Source organism: Oncorhynchus kisutch, linkage group LG16, assembly GCF_002021735.2.
Source record: "Oncorhynchus kisutch isolate 150728-3 linkage group LG16, Okis_V2, whole genome shotgun sequence".
Taxonomy (NCBI): Eukaryota; Metazoa; Chordata; class Actinopteri; order Salmoniformes; family Salmonidae; genus Oncorhynchus; species Oncorhynchus kisutch.
Genome location: NC_034189.2, coordinates 24,272,434 through 24,293,397, shown reverse-complemented (window position 1 = coordinate 24,293,397; position 20,964 = coordinate 24,272,434). Strand labels below are relative to the sequence as shown.

Here is a 20,964-nt window from a genome sequence, read left to right as displayed (position 1 = left end):
GGGAAAGACATGACAGCGATGCATATGGGGATATCATTGTTTAGTTTCTATGACATTCAGAGGCTGAGTTACAACCGTCTATAGCCAAGGAGACAAAAAATGTACTTTGCTTGGGAAGCAATCGAATTCTGTCACTATCAATTGATTAAGCTATTCACTTTCTGTACAATAGATGTTTAAACCTAGACAGATTTTTTGGGAAACACTTGTGATCTTCTCTTTTTGGGTTAAGCCACAGAAGAAAAGTAGCCAGCAGTTAAAGCTTCCATTTTCCCCATAGGTCTACTCTGGGGTGGAACGGTAGGCCTAACTTTTGCGTGTACCATGCTCAGATTCATGACGCCTCAAATAAGGCACACTGATTTGGTATTGGAGAAATAGGATAAGATGAACACAGGCCTATCTCTGTACATTCTTAGCCTGTAATTTGTGTGGTATTAAAATATTATGTTAATATGTAAAATTATGCAGAATTGCATAATGTTTATAAAAGACCAATTTTCTTGGACCTGCAAATACAATGATCGATTCCGGCAATGCTTTTACAATGGAGATCTTTCAATCCCTACTCTTGTCGACGGTGGTCTGCGAACCCACAACCTGGCTGCGGTCCTGTGTGCTATCAAAATTCCTGCATTGCCATGTAACGCTTACAGGATGATGAACAGTTTCTAAAACTGCATATCTAAACCTCTGGTCTGTCCAAAAAGTGAGGGTAAACGGTCGAGATGGTCTTTACCCACTTTGTTTTAATTATTATCTTGGGTATAGGGGAGGGTCACTTTTTTCAAGGGAGGATTTAGCTCAAATATATTTTGGTGAAGGGAAGGCCATCACTTTCATTTGAGAGTCCAGATTTTCTCCATGTAACCCTTATTATAAATAACTAAAAATATAAAAAAATCACTCTCTTATTTGAGTAGCCTGTGGTGAAAAAATAATATAATGCTGCCACCTTCTGGTACTCTGAGCCTACCACTATTCATATAAACAAATCAAAATACATTTTATATTTGAGATTCTTCAACATAGCCACCCTTTGCCTTGATGACAGCTTTGCACACTCTCAAGCAGATTCATGAGGTAGTCACCTGGAATGCATTTTAATTAACAGGTGTAATTTCTTTGAGCCAATCAGTTGTGTTGTGACATGGTAGGGGTGGTATACAGAAGATAGCCCTATTTGGTAAAAGACCAAGTCCATATTATGGCAAGAACAGCTCAAATAAACAACAGCCCATCATTACTTTAAGACATGGTCAGTCAATCTGGAAAATGTCAAGAACTTTGAAAGTTTCTTCAAGTGCAGTCGCAAAAACCATCAAGCGCTATGATGAAAATGTTTCATGAGGACCGCCACAGGAAAGGAAGACAGCTGCAGAGGATAAGTTCATTAGAGTTAGCCACCTCAGATTGCAGCCCAAATAAGAGTTCAAGTAACACACAGCTCAACAACTATTACGAGGAGACTGTGTGAATCAGGCCTTCATGGTCAAATTGCTGCAAAGAAACCACTATTAAAGGACACCAATGATAAGAGACTTGATGGACATTAGATCGGTGGAAATGTGTCCTTTGGTCTGATTTGTCCAAATTATAGATTTTTGGTTCCAACCGCCATGTCTTTGTGAGACGCAGAGTACGTGAACAGATCTCTGCATGTGTGATTCCCACCGTGATGCATGGAGGTTTGCTGGTGACACTGATTTATTTAGAATTCAAGGCACACTTAACCATCATGGCTACCACAACATTCTGCAACGATACGCCATCCCATCTGGTTTGCGCTTAGGACTATAATTTGTTTTTCTGCAGGACAATGACCCAAAACACACCCAGGCTGTGTAAGGGCTATTTAAAAAATGTAAACAATTATTTCACCTTTATTTAACCAGGTAGGCTAGTTGAGAACAAGTTCTCATTTACAACTGCGACCTGGCCAAGATAAAGCATAGCAGTGTGAACAGACAGCAACACAGAGTTACACATGGAGTAAACAATAAACAAGTCAATAACACAATTAGATTTTTTTTATAAAAAAAGTCTATATACATTGTGTGCAAAAGGCATGAGGTAGGTGAATAATTATAATTTAGCAGATTAACACTGGAGTGATAAATGATCAGATGGTCATGTGCAGGTAGATACTGGTGTGTAAAAGAGCAGAAAAGTAAATAAAAACAGTATGGGGATGGAGGTAGGTAAATTGGATGGGCTATTTACCGATGGACTATGTACAGCGATCGGATAGCCGATGTTTAAAGTTGGTGAGGGAGATAAGTCTCCAACTTCAACGATTTTTGCAATTCGTTCCAGTCACAGGCAGCAGAGAATATGAAGGAAAGGCGGCCAAATGAGGTGTTGGTTTTAGGGATGATCAGTGAGATACACCTGCTGGAGCGCGTGCTACAGGTGGGTGTTGCCATCGTGACCAGTGAACTGAGATAAGGTGGAGCTTTACCTAGCATAGACTTGTAGATGACCTGGAGCCTGTGGGTCTGGCGACGAATATGTAGCGAGCGCCAGCCGACTAGAGCATACAGGTCGCAGTAGTGGGTGGTATAAGGTGCTTTAGTAACAAAGCGGATGGCACTGTGATAAACTGCATCCAGTTTGCTGAGTAGAGTATTGGAAGCCATTTTGTAGATAACATCGCCGAAGTCGAGGATCGGTAGGATAGTCAGTTTTACTAGGGTAAGTTTGGCGGCGTGAGTGAAAGAGGCTTTGTTGTGAAATAGAAAGCAGATTCTAGATTTGATTTTGGATTGGAGATGTTTGATATGAGTCTGGAAGGAGAGTTTACAGTCGAGCCAGACACCTAGGTACTTATAGATGTCCACATATTCTAGGTCGGAACCATCCAGGTGATGCTAGTCGGGCGTGCGGGTGCAGGCAGCGAACGGTTGAAAAGCATGCATTTGGTTTTACTAGCGTTTAAGAGCAGTCCGAGGCCACGGAAGGAGTGTTGTATGGCATTGAAGCTATTTGACTAAGAGTGATGGATTCCTGCAACAGATGACCTGGCATCCCCAATCAGTTTAAAACTTTTTTTGGTGACATGATTCTGTGTTATTTCATAGTTTAGAGGTCTTCACTATTGTTCTACAACATAGAAAATATTAAAAATAAAGAAAAACCCTTGAATGAGTAGGTGTCAACTTTTGACTGGTACTGTGTGTGTGTATAGAGAGATCAACTATTTATGTTCCTCTTTCACACCCCAACAATCTGCCATTTGCTACATCTTGGAAACTGCTACCATCGATAGTGTATGTTTAATTTGTGTAGGGGCCTAGCAGTGAGATATTAAGGACTTCAAGTAGTGAGCTCACTGGGCATTTAATGTGCTCACCTAATTACACAGCGATTCAATTAAAGGCTCCGAATGTTCACGGGCCCCTGTGTTCTGATATTAAGTGTGTGTGTGTGTGTGTGTGTGTGTAGTTATGTTGTGCTGAAATGTTCTTTGGTTGACGAAATGACAAAATACAGTTTGATTTAGTATTCTATACCATACTACTTACTGTTGAATTACATTATTTTGTTACTAAACTTCTACACCAGACTAAACCAACTCAATTGTTAGTGAGAATCAGTGGAATTAAGTTTAAAAAACACACAACCTCTCAATCTTGATATAGTCAGGAATTTAATCAAAAACAAGAGATTTTTTGAGATCAAAATGTACATGGCACACCACTCCAAGGCCCTTCCCTCAAACACATCCATTCCAGCCACACTTCCGTCTTTCCAGTTAAAATAGTAACGCCCCTGTGTTCCAGCGCTGCACCACAATTGTTAGGTACACAAATTACCTGAGATGTTTTCAATCTATTTGGTTTGTATGCAATCTATATCACACTGGAATAGAATAATGGCCTCTAGTATTTACTACCATAAAAACAATTTAATTAAGGCAGACGGTTAACTGGCACAGGAACAGTTCCCCCAAAACCTCCACGTCGCATACTAACACAACCATTGGTTTGCAGAGCACAATTCTTGACATAATATTAAAATGAATAACGGCAATAACTTGATAACTAAACGGCATATAGTTCTATAACTGGAATGAATTAAGTGTGGAATGTTTAATTGCATCTTTACGGATAAATTGATTTAGGTTATTTCTCCCTTTTTTTACAGCAGTGAGTTGTCACTGGAATCAGCCTTGTATGAATTATCTTGCTAGCACATCCTCTCCATTCCTGAGGGGAATGGCAAAAATAATGGATCCAATCACAAATGGTGGAGTGAATCATTAATTTAATAGCCACGGCACCAGTGTTCAGTCATTACAACCAGATGTTTATTCCAGTCCATGTAGCTAAATTACCATTTGGTGCTGTGACATTGTCAAAACTATTCCTTAATAATGAGAAATTGTGGCAAACCTGCAATTTTGGAAAGAATGCATGTGCTTAAAACAGATGTTGGCAATTTAAATCGCACCAGAATTTTTTTTACATTTGGTTTGGTCAATAGTGAAACATGGTCTGTTTCAAAATGTAGCCAACCCTGTGGTCCTGATGTTCTGAACCCCACAAAATTCATTTTACCATCATTGGCCCATTTACATAGAAATCAGTTAAATTGTTAATGTACATAAATTCAACAGACAAAGCAGTCAGACTGACACGTACAAGTACACGAAAATGTACAATGCAGACTGGAGCACAGATCCTGGTATACTGACAATGAGCGAGCGGTAGCCCATAGGTTTGTGTGGAATAAAGGGGTGTTGGAAAGGCAGCTCTGGAGTCAGAGGTGGTGTGGTCCTCTGGTTGTTTTGGTCCTAGCCCAGCCCAGCTAGGTGATATCCACAGTGGGTGGTGTTAAGTGAGGACTTGTCTGATCTCGCGGTGGACATAGCACAGGAAGTCCATGTAGGAGGCTCCACCGTGGAGCCCCTTGTCCTCTACCAGGTGCTGGCGGAACATAATCTCAGACCGGTCCTTCTGCTTCACAATCATGAGCTATGAGGGGGATAAAAATGGGGACATAGTCAGCTTATGACTTTTCACTCAACCTTGAGGGACAAAACTGTGCACTGGAGTAATACAGTCCTGCTGCTTGTTTCTCCCTGGCACTTAATTGATAAATAGTGAGAATAGACAGCAAAAATATTTCACTACTCCTTACATTTGTTGACAATTGCTTACAGGCAAAACCAGGTAAGCTTGAGCAGCCTGTTGAATTTAATCTGTTAGTGTCCAGGGCTTAAGACAGTTGTGGTCAATTTGGTTACATGTTTGTTTCCCAATTCAACAAACAGATATTCTGTAAAATGGTCTCCCCCCCATCTGAGATATCTACTGCAGCCCTCATCCTCCAATTTCAACACCTGTTCTGCCAGTCACATTCTATGAAAGGTCCCCAAAGCGCACACATCCCTAGGTCGCTCATCTTTTCAGTTCGCTGCAGCTAGCGACGAACGAGCTGCAGCAAACACTCAAACGGGACAGTTCTCAATCATCTTCGTTCATTCTTAAATAATGGACACTCTTACTGATAGTTGTGGCTGCTTTGTGTGATGTATTGTTGTCTATACCTTCTTGCCCTTTGTGCCATTGTCTGTGCCCAATAATGTTTGTACCCTGTTTTGTGCTGCCATGTTGTCGTCTTAAGTCTCTCTTTGTGTTGTCTCTTGTTGTGATGTGTGTTTTGCGTTTTGTAAATAAGAATTTGTTCTTAACCGACTTGCCTAGTTAAATAAATGTAAATATTATTATATCAATGTAGTTTAGACATCCAGGGGAAAGTATGCATTGTAACAGTAACCAACATTGAATAGTGTACCTTCATGGAGCTGGGCCTCTGGTCAAGCAAGGAGTCAACGATGGAGCGCAGCTTCTGAGACTGGGGGTTATCCAGCTCTGGTAGGGACCTCTGGAAAGCACACACATGAATATTAGTGATATGCTGTGCTTTCTACACAGTCTAGAATGAACTTTTCAACCATCTGAACTAATGGTATCGAAATAACTTCGGTGTTTCCAAACACCATCTTCTGTAGAGCTTGGGGTTAAGGAAGTTACTGTCCTCACCAGGTCAATGGACACATGGGCGAGGGAGGGCACGTTGAAGATGCTCTGGATCATCTCTGGGGGGCAGGCCTGGCCCAGCCACAGGAAGAGGGAGCACCCATTCTCCAGCAGGAACATGCCGGCATCTGTCAGGCGCTCTTCAGAGCAGCGCACCGGAGTTGGCACCACGTCACTGGCAACGTCCATGTTGTGCTGGAAGAAAAGGAATCGATGAAGGAATGCTGAGGCTGGAGAAATGAGCCTGACAAGTTAAATCCATCTTTCATTTAGGTCAGAGTGAGCGGTAATCCAGAGTTTGCAGCATATTATTAGGAGGACCATTCCACCCCTAATTATGCAATATTACAGTGTTGCTTTAAAAACAATTGCAGTGTTTGACATTGACACACAAATTAAAACAAAATGAATCACAAATGCCTGGCCACTTCCCAGCAAACACTGCAATTGAAGTGAAGGAGAACAACTGCCATTGTCTGAGACATTTGGTCACAATTACGAAGCATGTAATTATTCTGAGGGCAACTTTTATATATTTAAACTCAAACACACTTCTCAGAAGTCTTTCATGGACACCATTTACTGAGCTTTTCTTACCACAAAATGGCAGGTTTTGATAAAGTGCTGGGTAATTGTTTGTGTGCTGGCATACAATAACACAGCCTCATACACTGCCATCATATTTATCGAATTAGTTGGCATATCAAATAAGAGGATGTCACACCTAAGGGATGCCAATACCAAATAACTAGTAAATGCATCAACTCAATTATAGGAGACGCACACTGAAAGGCTGCCCTCTGCTGTTCATCTGTAAAACACTTCTTTACCTCAGAATCCTTCAGCTAACCTGGGATCCACACAGAATATCTTTGTTTCTTTATTGTATCACTTGTAGTCAGAACTCAGCACTGATATGAGTACATGAAGTGGGATTGGAAAAGAGTGATATAAAACTACTAAGAGGTCCATTAGCCTCAATGAGAAAGGAAACTTTTTTTTTAAGTTGGTAAAAAAGGACAAGAGTGTGTGTGTACGCGCACACTTTCATGAGTGGGATAAGGCAGGAGAGAGTGCCTAGTGTGTTGTCTCACCAGTGGGATAAGGCGTGGATAGAGCAGCAGCTGGGTATCCTCCACCCCCATGGCTGTGGTGCTGAGTCTCTGGTGAGCCCTGTCATCTGTAGAGAGCTCAGCGCTGCCCACCAGGGGACCAGTCTTCAACAGGCTGTTTAAGTAGACTGGGAACACCTTCATGGCATCAGGCAGGATCAGCTACACAAGGAGAGATGAGCTAGTGAGAACACCCCTAATACACACAGGACTCACTGACGCCACAGTTTGTTTGCAATTCTTGAAAAGACGAAAGCAAGCATAAAACTGCAGTTGGAATCAATCGTGCCGGAATCTGTCTTTTGTACTCTGCACCTGTACGTTTCTAGATGTTAGTACACTTCGTTGAAACTAGATCCTTGAGATGTCCCTAGAGACCATGCTGCTCCATGTTCAGTTTCTAGCATTTACACACTGACCTATGAGTGAATCACACCACAATCTTACACACCGCACTCACAGTGCTGGATTAGTAGAAATCTTTCACATATTACCCTACATACACAAAGACAATTTGTCACAAATTGAGAATAAAGTTTTCTATCCAAGTTAACTGTGTTGTTGTATGCCACTGACCTGGCTGGCAGCGGAGGGACTGGCACAGTTTTTCCTGTAGCAGGCCAGCATGTGGGCCGCCTGGTTGACCAGGATCTCCTTCACCGTCTTCAGGGGCTGGTTCAGCATGGCACGGTATGCTGGGAGGAAGAGGGCATTTGAAGGTCAGTAACTGTGTTCCCACACCAAAGCTGTCTGAAGTGCTCTCATACAAGGGGTTTGCTTGTCACTAATACTTTATGGGAGGTCTCACCTCTTAGTTTTCTTAAGGTGATTTACATATACAAGGTAGCTAAAGTGAAGCATGAAGTTTTTTGAAAATTACAGATAATCATGAATAATGATGAGTGAAAAGTTGTACACAAAGATCATACCCACAAGACATGCTAACCTCTCACCATGACCAATAATAGGAGAGGTTAGCATTTTGGGGGGGGGGGGTATGATATTTATGCCCGTTACCTTCTCATCATTATTCACAATTCATTCATGTTTATCTATAATGTGAATGCTACCATGATTAATGTAGAAGTGTTAAGAATCATATTCTATTATTGTTTAAAATAAAATGACAATACATTTACTATTCATTTCTATTGGGCACTAAATCATCCGAAACAATCTACAAACTAGTTGGATGCATTTGCAGTCACACGCTTGATGTCATCATTGGACCAAATACTCTTTTGGCTACTTTAATATACATAAGTGACTTGTCCAAATACTTTTGGTCCCCTAAAATGGGGGACCCATGTACAAAAAGTGTTGTAATTTCAAATCCAAAGTGCTGGAGTACAGAGACAAAACTACAACAAAAATTGGCACTGTCTAAATACTTTGAGCTCACTGTACATATAGGGTATGAGTATGCTGTATATAATGCAGAATTACACATCAGCCAGCTATGTTCTACTACTAAGTGGTATTTAACTGATATTATTTGTACCTGAATCTCATTCAATATGCCTAGATGGGAGGGAGCGAATATATTCAAACAGGAAACATAAATGAACATTCCAAGTGGACAAGCCCAGGAGGCATCTCTTCTGCAATCAAACCTTTTGGTAACTTCTGAGGCAAACATACATAATGCCTTTAAAGTGGATTTATAATGTCTTATGATACACAGGATATTTCCCTCATTTGGACCATACTGACACAGGCCTAAAGACCGTAAAACTCTGCTGTAGTCACCTGACTTGGCGAAGAAGTTGATGAGGGCGTCCGTCTCACAGCTCTTGTAGAGCTCAGACAGCTGGGCGCTGCAGTTCAGACTGAGGTTGTGGATCCGCAGACGCCGCTGGCCGCTGATGGTCGTGTACAGCAATGCACACTGGGAAACAGAACACACACAGAAGCCATTAGTGAGTCTAAAGACTGTCTGGGTCTTAATCTAACATATCAGAGTGGGATGTTTAAGGCTTTGTGGAACCCTTGCCAGAAAACACACATTGTGAAAGGGATATATTGGCAGTGTTGGAAAAAGTACTCTTGTACAAGTACATACGTGTGTAAAAGTTAAGATGCCTTAATATAAAAATGACTCAAGTAAAAGTCACCCAGTAAAATACTTAATGTGTCTAAATGTATTTGGTTTTAAATGTACTTGAGTACTTTTTCCACCACTTTACCCAATTGTCATACTTGAGTAAAAGTCAAAGTAAATGTTATACATCAAATTCCTTTTACTAAGCAAACCAGACAGCCTGATTATTTTTAATTGTATTTACGGATAGCCAGGGGCACACGCCAACACAATTTATAAATGCAGTATGTGTGTTTAGTGAGTCCGCCAGATATTATATTGATAGGTGCATGAATTGGACCATATTGCTGTCTTGCCTGAGCATTTGAAATGTAACGTACTTTTTGGTGTAGGAAAATGTATGGGAGTAAAATGTACATATTTTCTTTCAGAATGTAGTAGAGTTAAAGTTGTCAAATTAAATAGTAACGTACAGATACCCTCAAAAACGACTTAAGTGGTACTTCAATGACTTTACATCACTGGTTATTAAATGGGATGCATATTTTTTTATTTTGGTTGGAGTCAAATACCTACTTTGCAGTGAGCCTAAATATCTATTAGTGGTAACCCCTCTAAAATCAGATTCAGTGTTCGTTTAGATTTTTTTTGAGTGGTGTGCGAGACACAGACCTGCATGAGAGCGCCCGTCTCCTCGCTAAGTGTGTCATCGTGTTTGAACTCCACCGTCACAGCCTTGTCACAGTCCACGGCAGCCATCTCCACGTCCGTGGTGTTGTTCATGTGGATGGCACCAAAGAAGTCTGTAGCCCTGAAGCCTGGAAGGAGAGACAAGGGAAACATATTAGTAAGTATCTTGGCACGCCACTACAGTCCAGCAGTATTAAAACCAATTTTACCTCAAATTTGAATCAATTAATAATGTATTATCTGGCAGCGTTGTAAACAACAAAAAAATCCTACAATCGAGACTACATATTTTGGGGTTCCTGAGTACATACAAGGGCAATGAAATGAGCTCATACACTTAATAGATTAGATGGCTGAATTACCTGTGCTGGTTCGGACTCTCATGATGGCATCAAACCCGATGGCCTTCTCCACATCCTTCCTCAGGTCACTCAGGAAATGCTGTCCATCCCTCTCCACCTGAAATACACAGGTAGTGCTACAGTCAACCACAAGGTGTCAGAGTTTCCCCAATTTACTCTCCATGGACGATTGTACCAGGGCCAAGATCAATGTGATTCTGGCTCTAATGCATTTAAGGTCATTTGATACATCACATGTGTTCAATAACAGAACTGATGGACTCAAATGGCAGTTTGGACAAAATCCAATTTTCTGTGGCATACTAGGAGCACTCTGGAGAAACTATCCCGTTTTACCATGCCATGTTTGGTGGTGGTGCCGGACTCGGACCTAGGCTCCAGAGGCTGTGACTAAGTCCCTCCCTCCCTCCCTCCACATTATCACATTATTTCTTTATTGGTTTATTTTACTTTATGGACTGTGCACTGCAACTCAGCTCTTAGCTGCCAATGTACACCCAGTAACAAAATATTTAGATGTTTTGTTGTGGAGTCTGTCCTCGGCTGCGTGTGTAATGTGTACGTACCTGGAAGTTGCTGTATTTGAAGACGGAGCCACCTGTGTGTGTGGCAACGTCTCCCATGGTGGCGATGTCCACGTACTGGCTGGGGAAGAGGAAGAGGTCCACGCTGCAGCCCTGAGACACACAGTCTTTGGACAGCTGCTCATAGACAGCCTTCTGGGGCTGGAACAGAGTCTAGGACACCGCAGGGGACCCAAACAAGACACACACACGTTAGAAAGCAGGCTATGGATATCTTAAACACTCAAAATAAGTGTGATAGCCGATGATATGGTGCACTTAAAGTCTGCGTTTTCAATACAAATGTTAAAATACTGCCAATTTTGCTTCACCTTTTCCTTCTCTGTGTTTATCAACTTCTTGTCGTCCCTGTTCTTCAGTTTCCCAGGGGCCTCAGCGGTGGGGATGGAGGAGTGGAAGATGAACAGCTTGCCGCTGCATTCTGCTGCCTGGAGAGGACAAAAATAAATATCACACTAGAGACAGAGATGAGAGAGAACAATAGTGTGCTAATATAAGAAGGTGTGCACATGCATGCATTTCATTGTGGGACTTTTTCAATGAAGGAGACAACATTGATTTGACCTGGACGGGTCTCTGTGTGTTCATTTCAGTAAGGGGATTCTATGGTTGGAGTTTAGGTCAACAGATTGCGAAGGCAATATAGTCAACGGTATTACTGAACCAAATTAGTTGCTGACTCACCATTATGCTCAAGTACTAGCATTTTCTGCAAGTCTGTCTGTTCGCATGTCAAATCTATTTCACCTCTACCACACATTCAATCAAACTGAAGGCAAGTCGTTGGGAAATATTCAGTTGGAGCCGATTAAATAAGCAGTTCTATTAGGAAGAGAAAAGGAAAGTTGCAGAGTCATTGGGTTGGAGAAACTTTACTGCACAATGCCAATTGCGGAAGCGCAGTATAACAGTCTGTCGACAAAAGAAAACAATCCCTTTTTTGGGGGGGGGGGGGGGGGGGGGAGTTGGCGGTAAGGAGGCTGGGACTGCAAAAATTTATTTTGGCCTCTACAGCTGTGATTTGTTTGGACTATTCTATTTCCTTGAGTTTTAAGCTTGGTTGATAAGCATCTAGTAGGATTACACAACGCACTGTATCAACTTATTATGTGCTTCTGTCGTCTTTTAATCTGTTGACTTTTCATTTCAATGTGCCAGTGTTTTGTATCTGTCCTAATGTATATAAACAATTCAAATGAAATCAGCACTTTAGAGTCCATCACCGCCTGGACAAAGTAACAGTTGACTTGCCATCTCCCCTTCCCTCGTGTGTGAGTGGGAGTTGACATCCAGCCTCTCACCTTCAGTGCCTCTACCCCAGCCTGGATGACGGGGGCAAAGACCGTCTCGCTCTCATTGGTGTCGGCAAACATGTCAGGGATCTGGTCTAGGAGACTGGACAGGGGTTAGCAGAAAAGGACAGTGTCACAATCGTTCACCTCTAGTATCATGTTTTCAACACTTGGTAGATAATCATGTTAAACATCTTTGTTTCATTGCCTCCTTTATGACATCTAATCTGAACAGATAGTTAACTGGATGGACATTGACCGTAGTACTTTCACAAGTGTGTGGTTTCCAAGGGATAAGGAAAGGAAGTCATTTTAGAGATTACTGGGACAGCCAGTGGTTGGCTCCATAGGCGATGTCCTTACAATTCCACAGATCATTGGGGGACTATGATGCACAAGTACAGAAGAGTCCATTTCACAGGTCATACAGTAGACAAAAACCCTGCAAGGCAGCTACTCAATTCTTCCAAAGTCATATTTGGATCTAAACCAAGGCCTCACATTTGTTTAATTATATCGGGAGTAAGAGATTTTGCCAAAAGTCCCTGTTTGAGATGGACTACCGCCATGTACTCTGTACGCCTGCATAGACATATCAAAATATCAAGTGGTAATAAATCATTTTGGTGCTGTGCCATACACAACTGCAAAGATAAGACTATTTTTCCATATAAATCCACATGGGCCTTTTTAATATAAAATCCTTCCAGGGACCACTTAACCTCCTATGAATTCTCTGGACATTTCGTTTTTTTATCTCCATCTTGGCATTTATGATGAAAAGTTTTAAATTAAATTAAATGTTTTGGTTATCAATTTTTTACTTAACAATCGTTTTTCTTAAAACTGCATTGTTGGTTAAGGTCTTGTAAGTATTTCACTGTAAGGTCTACACCTGTTGTATTCGGCGCATGTGACAAATAAAAATGGATTTGATTTGAAACTAGAGATGCAGAGAAAATTAGGCATTGGAAACCTTCTGATGGGCAAGATAATCAAATGCTGTCATTCAACATTATTTTTCACAACATGAAACATGTCACTCAGAAATCAACCTCGACAGAAATACAGTTGAAGTCGGAAGTTTACATACACCTTAGACAAATACATTTAAACTCAGTTTTTCACAATTCCTGACATTTAATCGGAGTACAAATTTCCTGTCTTAGGTTAGTTAGGATCACCACCTTATTTTAAGAATGTGAAATGTCAGAATAATAGGAGAGAGAATGATTTATTTCAGCTTTTATTTTTTTCATCACATTCCCAGTGGTTCAGAAGTTTACATACACTCAATTAGTATTTGGTAGGATTGACTTTAAATTGGTTAACTTGGGTCAAACATTTTGGGTAGCCTTCCACAAGCTTCCCACAATAAGTTAGGTGAATTTTGGCCCATTCCTCCTGACAGAACTGGTGTAACTGAGTCAGGTTTGTAGGCCTCCTTGCGCTCACATGCTTTTTCAGTAGGATTGAGGTCAGGGCTTTGTGATGGCCACTCCAATACCTTGACTTTGTTGTCCTGAAGACAATTTGCCACAACTTTGGAAATATGCTTGGCATCATTGTCCATTTGGAAGAACCATTTGCGACCAAGCTTTAACTTCCTGACTGATGTCTTGAGATGTGGCTTCAATATATCCACATAATTTAACTTCTCATGATGCCATCTACTTTGTGAAGTGCACCAGTCCCTTCTGCAACAAACATGATGCTGCCATCCCCGTGCTTCACGGTTGGGATGGTGTTCTTCGGCTTGCAAGCATCCCCCTTTTTCCTCCAAACATAACGATGGTCCTTATGGCCAAACAGTTCTATTTTTGTTTCATCAGACCAGATGACAATACTCTAAAATATACAATCTTTGTCCCCATGTGCAGTTGCAAACCGTAGTCTGGCATTTTTTAATGGCAGTTTTGGAGCAGTGGCTTCTTCCTTGTTGAGCAGCCATTCAGGTTATGTCGATAGAGGACTCGTTTTACTGTGGATATAGATACTTTTGTACCCGTTTCCTCCAGCATCTTCACAAGGTCCTTTGCTGTTGTTCTGGGATTGATTTGCACTTTTCGCACCAAAGTACGTTCATCTCTAGGAGACAGAACACGTCTCCTTCCTGAGCGGTACAATGGCTGCGTGGTCCCATGGTGTTTATACACTGCTCCAAAAAATAAAGGGAACACTTAAACAACACAATGTAACTCCAAGTCAATCAGACTTCTGTGAAATCAAACTGTCCACTTAGGAAGCAACACTGATTGACAATAAATTTCACATGCTGTTGTGCAAATGAAATAGACAACAGGTGGAAATTATAGGCAATTAGCAAGAAACCCCCAATAAAGGAGTGGTTCTGCAGGTGGTGACCACAGACCACTTCTCAGTTCCTATGCTTCCTGGCTGATGTTTTGGTCACTTTTGAATGCTGGCGGTGCTTTCACTCTAGTGGTGGCATGAGACGGAGTCTATAACCCAAACAAGTGGCTCAGGTAGTGCAGCTCATCCAGGATGGCACATCAATGCGAGCTGTGGCAAGAAGGTTTGCTTTGTCTGTCAGCGTAGTGTCCAGAGCATGGAGGCGCTACCAGGAGACAGGCCAGTACATCAGGAGACGTGGAGGAGGCCGTAGGAGGGCAACAACCCAGCAGCAGGACCGCTACCTCCGCCTTTGTGCAAGGAGGAGCAGGAAGAGCACTGCCAGAGCCCTGTAAAATTACCTCCAGCAGGTCACAAATGTGCATGTGTCTGCTCAAACGGTCAGAAACAGACTCCATGAGTGTGGTATGAGGGCCCGACGTCCACAGGTGGGGGTTGTGCTTACAGCCCAACACCGTGCAGGACGTTTGGCATTTGCCAGAGAACACCAAGATTGGCAAATTCGCCACTGGCACCCTGTGCTCTTCACAGATGAAAGCAGGTTCACACTGAGCACGTGACAGAGTCTGGAGACGCCGTGGAGAACCTTCTGCTGCCTGTGTTCCTCCTAATGCAAGACAATGCTAGACCTCATGTGGCTGGAGTGTCAGCAGTTCCTGCAAGAGGAAGACATTGATCCTATGGACTGGCCCGCCCCTTCCCCAGACCTGAATCCAATTGAGCACATCTGGGACATCATGTCTCGCTCCATCCACCAACGCCACATTGCACCACAGACTGTCCAGGACTTGGCGGATGCTTTAGTCCAGGTCTGGGAGGAGATCCCTCAGGAGACCATCCGCCACCTCATCAGGAGCATGCCCAGGCGTTGTAGGGAGGTCATACAGGCACGTGGAGGCCACACACACTACTGAGCCTCATTTTGACTTGTTTTAAGGACATTACATCAAAGTTGGATCAGCCTGTAGTGTGGTTTTCCACTTTAATTTTGAGTGTGACTCCAAATCCAGACCTCCATGGGTTGATAAATTTGATTTCCATTGATAATTTGTGTGATTTTGTTGTCAGCACATTCAACTATGTAAAGAAAAAAGTATTTAATAAGAATATTTCATTCATTCAGGATGTGTTATTTTAGTGTTCCCTTTATTTTTTTGAGCAGTGTACTTGCGTACTATTGTTTGTACAGATGAACGTGGTACCTTCAGGCATTTGGAAATTGCTCCCAATGATGAACCAGACTTCTTGGGTCTTGGCTGATTTCTTTTGACTTTCCAATGATGTCAAGCAAAGAGGCACTGAGTTTGAAGGTAGGCCTTGAAATACATCCACAGGTACACCTTCAATTGACTCAAATTATGTCAATTAGCCTATCAGAAGTCATGACATCATTTTCTGGAATTTCCCAAGCTGTTAAAGGCACAGTCAACTTAGTATATGTAAACTTCAGACCCACTGGAATTGTGATACAATGAATTATATATGAAATAATCTGTCTGTAAACAATTGATGGAAAAATTACTTGTGTCATGCGCAAAGTAGATGTCCTAACCGACTTGCCAAAACTATAGTTTGTTAACAAGAAATTTGTGGAGTGGTTGAAACACTAGTTTTAATGACTCCAACCTAAGTGTATGTAAACTTCCAACTTCAACTGTAGATGCACATCCATGGGCTTTGAGAAGGAGCTGGAGATAAAAAGACAAAGTATACGCTTAGGAAAAAGAAAACGACCACTACTAACACACTGCACTCCAAAGTGAGATTCATCCAGACAAGATTTTCACCCTTTGGTGTTCATCAGGTTGTCTGTCTGACTTTGGAGCATAGATTGCAGTGTGCAGATATCCTCTTTTTTTAAACAAAGAGCTTCCATTGGGCTACATAAGCTAAAGATGTAGCAGCTTCCTCACATTACCTATGGCCATTCATACACACTAACTAACATATCTAAATATTAGAAAATACGCCATCAGGGATCACTACTCAAATCAACTGTCATGTAAGATGTGCCCTTTCTCTTACTTGTTGATGACTGCCCGCGACTCCTGGAAGTTGACAAGGAAGCCATCGAGCAGCGGGACGAACATCTCTGCCGTGTCGGATACCACCATCATCTGGGGCTGGGCCAGGGCACTCTTCACGTTGTAGAAATGTAGGATCTTGTTGTAGGTGACGAAGCCCACCTTCACCATCGAGCTCTCAGCACCATCCTCTCTGTGGGGGAGGAAGAGAGGAAAAGTAGGGGATGTGTGTGTGTGTGTGTGTGTCAATGGAGAGAGAGAGAGATGGAAAGAAAGAGAGAGTAGCCTGACGTGAGTCATGAATTATAGTCATGTCATTGATCATATTTGTCTAAAAGACAGATTTGGGACCAGGTGACGAGGAGAGAGTATGTCAGAATAGGGATTTTTTTTTTTTACTAAACATGCTGGTCCTTAGAGGGCACTATGTTACAGCATATATGAACAACTTTGTTGTTGTAGTCGTTTATCCACTTAGAAATAATGGCAAATAAGCAGCAAATATGTCCGCTATTCTGAAGTGTTACTCAAAATACAAAATACAGTGTTCCTGATGTGAACGGACACAAATAACTTCTCGCCCTATAAATTACAGTGAATTTTTAGGGTAGGCAACTGATGCGCTAAAAACATTCCTCGGGGCAGAATTGCAAAAACAAAAACAAAAGAAAATGTCTTATTCCCGGGTATGGGCACCTCTTGCAGCAGCCACCACTCAGCAAATTAAAAGGGCCATTACCCAGGCACGCCTAACAAACTTACACAAACATCCACGGAAAAGTAGAATAACAGAATATGGGATTGTTTATTGGCAGAGGAGAGTGGGAAGAAGAGAACAAGTGTGTTGGAGAGTTACACTTGAGAAGGTCCTGACTATGCTTTTTCTCTAGGAGGGGTAGTGGGGTATTGAGGCTGGAGGGGCTAAGGAGAGAGAGGCGCAGGGATGTTTTTCTTCAGGGCAAAGTGCTGATTGGTGAAGGAAACAAGGGGCCTCGTATGCTTTCAATTAAGCACACACTTTCTTGCACATTAAACTACACCAACAATTTTCTTCTCACACACACACACACACACACACACACACACACACACACACACACACACACCTCTCCAACCTCAACAGAAGTGCAATTACATTAATAAGAAACTGTCAAGGAAATATATGACTGTTCTCCTCCCTTTACAGACCTCGCTTTAATTTTCATGGACTGGAGAATTCAATGCAGTCGAGATGAAAAAATAATTACATCTACTTTATACACCTCTGTTTCGACGAGGCTAGAGGGAAAGTAGCTGCAGTAGCACAGAAAGAGAACCTGACCAAGTGTGACATAGACCAGAGCACTTGGAATTGGCCTGTGGGACTAGTAGGTCTGTTGAACTGTGGCCTGCATCTAAAATCATTCCCGTCTGACAAGGGGCAACTGGGGTTTGTCTTTCTTTCTTTCTGAGCACTGCAAGAGCAATACAGAACATGTACCTCAACTCAATGTAAAGTCCCATAGAGCGGACTTCTATCTACATCATTCATAAGAACTGATAGGAGAAATAGTCCGGCAATGCAGGCTTGTTATTGCTTCTTTTCATTCCAAGTATCAGTGATGAAATATTAAGATGACAGAGAAATGCCACAGGATTTAGTCTACACCTGTTTTTGCTTTCTCCGAGCCCCATTTCCGCACGAGCAAGCGAGAGGCAAAAATGTGGCTATTTTAAAGGCAAAAATGTGGCTATTTCGGCAGCATCGCTGATCCGTATAAGTGTTGGGTGTCCAACATGTTTTCATCAGTTTAAATGTAGCAGAGAGAAAAGCTTCAAAACAGAGAACAGGGAAGAAAAGTCTGATTTAAAAACAGAGGGCTTATTTAGAGAGCACTACCTAACGGTTTCAGGGGTGATGTAAGGGTTCTGTACAAATATGTCCTGCAGGCTAGGGACGAGAGAGAGTTTCCAAATAAGTTATTTTAGGAAAGTCCAGGTGAAGTATATCATTGTTTTCTCAGTGGTAAATCAAAACCTTTATTCCTCGCCGGCAACCCACATAAAACAGCCAAAATCAGACCCATCTGTGCAGCTGACTTCTTGTGTTTTGGACGGGGTTCAAGGTTGGAATCTGCACAGTAACATTTTCCATTTTAGCCCACCCTCCTCCTTTCCCTTCCCCTAGCATCTCCCCCCTCCCACCAACCCAGACCAAGCAACCTTCAGGCAACAATTTTCAACCGATGAGATACTTGAATACTTGGCTTAATGCTTTTTTCTTTGCCTTGGACTTGTGGGACCTCCTTATTTGGCAGTGTATCACAGCCCACCACCCAAATAACAAACCACCCAGCTACACATTATGGGTGATGGGGGTATGGAAAACCAACACTTCCATAAATCTAATGTAATTTCTCTCTGCCTCCAGACACCAGTTAGCATGGTATCCAATTACCTTGGAGGGCACGGCATTGCATGAAGGATTCTGATTTTGGCCACCGCTTACGTAATCCTACTGTGACCTCCAAGGCTATGTAGTGAGTCTCAAAGACCTCTATCACTCCAAGTTGGCAGATCTTATATAAAATACCTTGGAGCTAGGCTGTAGGCAGAGAGATGCTGGGACAGTTTCTATAAAGTGCTTAAATGCAGGCCGTTCAAGGTTCCATTCCTTGACTATGAAGTCAGTGTTTGATAGTGTGTGTGCGTGCGTATGCTTATGTGTGTGTGTGTGTGTGTGTACCTGGGCAGGTTGTCTAGCAGGGTCTTCAGCTCATCACACACCAGTCTGACCAGTCCGCTCTTGATGTTGGCATAGGACACGTCGATCATGAAGATGTACGCTGGAGGACTGGCTGGCTTGTTGTTCTGATAGAGAAAGAGCAAGGACATTTTGATTTACAACTTCAATTCAACTAGTGTTACTTCACCTTGTTTATTTTATTTGCTCATATTTTGCAGATATTTGAAATGTCAAATGTATTTGACTGTCTAAATACAGTTTTAAAACCCTGTAACACAAACACAACTATTGTTCAATTATACCATAAAATCAACACAATTGACAATGCCTCCAATGGCCAAAGGTGCCTGGCAGACATCAGAGCTCGGATGTCAGCTCTTCCTCCTGGGGAAGGCCTGCCCGCTCCAAGACCTCTCCGTCACAGTTGACAACTCCACGTTGTCCCCTCCCAGAGTACAAAGAACTTTAACATGACCCTGGACAACACCCTGTCATTCTCTGCAAATGTCAAAGCAGGGACTCGCTCCTGCAGGTTCATGTTCTACAACATCCGTAGAGTACACTTCCACAGGAAGTGGCGCAGGCCCTAATCCAGGCACTTGTAGACTAGACGGGAACTGACAACTCTCTGTTGCCTGGGCTCTTATCCAGAATGACACAGCCCACCTAGTGTTTAACCTTCTTAAGTTCTCCCATGTCACCCGCACACTCTACTGCCCGACACCCCCCCCCCCCCAAAATAGCACTTCTTTTCTCACTAGCATTGACTGATACATACTTTGAGAGAAAATGTACTTGATTCGATTGTGATCTGTTGTCTCATCTAGCTATCTTAAGATGAACGCACTAACTGTAAGTGGCTCTGGATAAGAGCGTCGCTTAATGACAAAAATATTATTATAAATCGGATGGTGGAGCCCTGAATGCTGATTGGCTGAAAGCAATGGTATGTCAGAGCGTATACTACGGGTATGACAAAACATTTACTGCTCTAATTATGTTGGTAACCAGTTTATAATAGCAATAAGGCACCTCAGGGGTTTGTGGTATATTGAGAATAAACCACCGCTAAGGGCTGCATCTAGGTACTCCGTGGTGCACATAAGAACTGTGGTATATTGGCCATATACCACACCCCCTTGGGCCTTATTGCTTAAACATAAAATGTAAATGTCAAACACATAACAACGAACACACCAGAGACGTTGAATCAGAGATCACTTTCCCACTAGCCTTTGAAATCATACTCCATTAATGTACCCCAATTTTTGGTCAAACCCTTTCCTTTTCCGTTCATGTTTTTTCCCCGTCTCCCTCTCCCATAAGAAGTGTTTACACTGAAGCCACTTATCCCCTAACCTTTGAAATTGTAGGCTACTCTTATCAAAACTACATTGGTCAATGGACTCTAATTTTTGGCAAATACTCCGTCTTCTGCTCATGTTTTGCCCGGTGTATACCTCCACCACACTCAATACTTTCTTTGTGTTTAAAATTACAGCTTGTTTGGATCTTGGAGCCGTTAGGAAAGACTATGTAACATCCAACTGCCCTCCATGTTAGGAATGTGGATGAGCACGCCATTGTTTTGTTTCCGTGGTAACAGTCTGTGACATAGCTTACCTTCGAGGCTTTTGATAAAAGCTGTCCAGGACTACATTTCTAAATATTAATAAACAGATTGAAGTAACGCGTTGGCTTAAGTAGCGAAACGTGA

At 42.2% G+C, this 20,964-nt stretch overlaps 1 protein-coding gene across 1 annotated transcript in view; it reads right to left on the bottom strand.

Moving 5' to 3' along the window:
• Positions 1-3,630: 3,630 nt before the first annotated feature.
• sec24d (SEC24 homolog D, COPII coat complex component) overlaps positions 3,631-20,964 on the bottom strand; it is a 32,490-nt gene continuing 15,156 nt past the window's right edge. The window contains exons 11-23 of the mRNA XM_020504236.2: positions 19,248-19,372; positions 16,524-16,715; positions 12,135-12,228; positions 11,145-11,261; positions 10,816-10,986; positions 10,250-10,346; positions 9,870-10,015; positions 8,906-9,044; positions 7,733-7,851; positions 7,139-7,318; positions 6,048-6,239; positions 5,800-5,889; positions 3,631-4,976 (exon numbers count right to left, since the gene is read on the bottom strand). Coding sequence (XP_020359825.1) covers positions 4,836-4,976; positions 5,800-5,889; positions 6,048-6,239; positions 7,139-7,318; positions 7,733-7,851; positions 8,906-9,044; positions 9,870-10,015; positions 10,250-10,346; positions 10,816-10,986; positions 11,145-11,261; positions 12,135-12,228; positions 16,524-16,715; positions 19,248-19,372 — 1,803 coding nt within the window. The 3' untranslated portion in view covers positions 3,631-4,835. The remainder of the gene's footprint in view (positions 4,977-5,799; positions 5,890-6,047; positions 6,240-7,138; positions 7,319-7,732; positions 7,852-8,905; positions 9,045-9,869; positions 10,016-10,249; positions 10,347-10,815; positions 10,987-11,144; positions 11,262-12,134; positions 12,229-16,523; positions 16,716-19,247; positions 19,373-20,964) is intronic.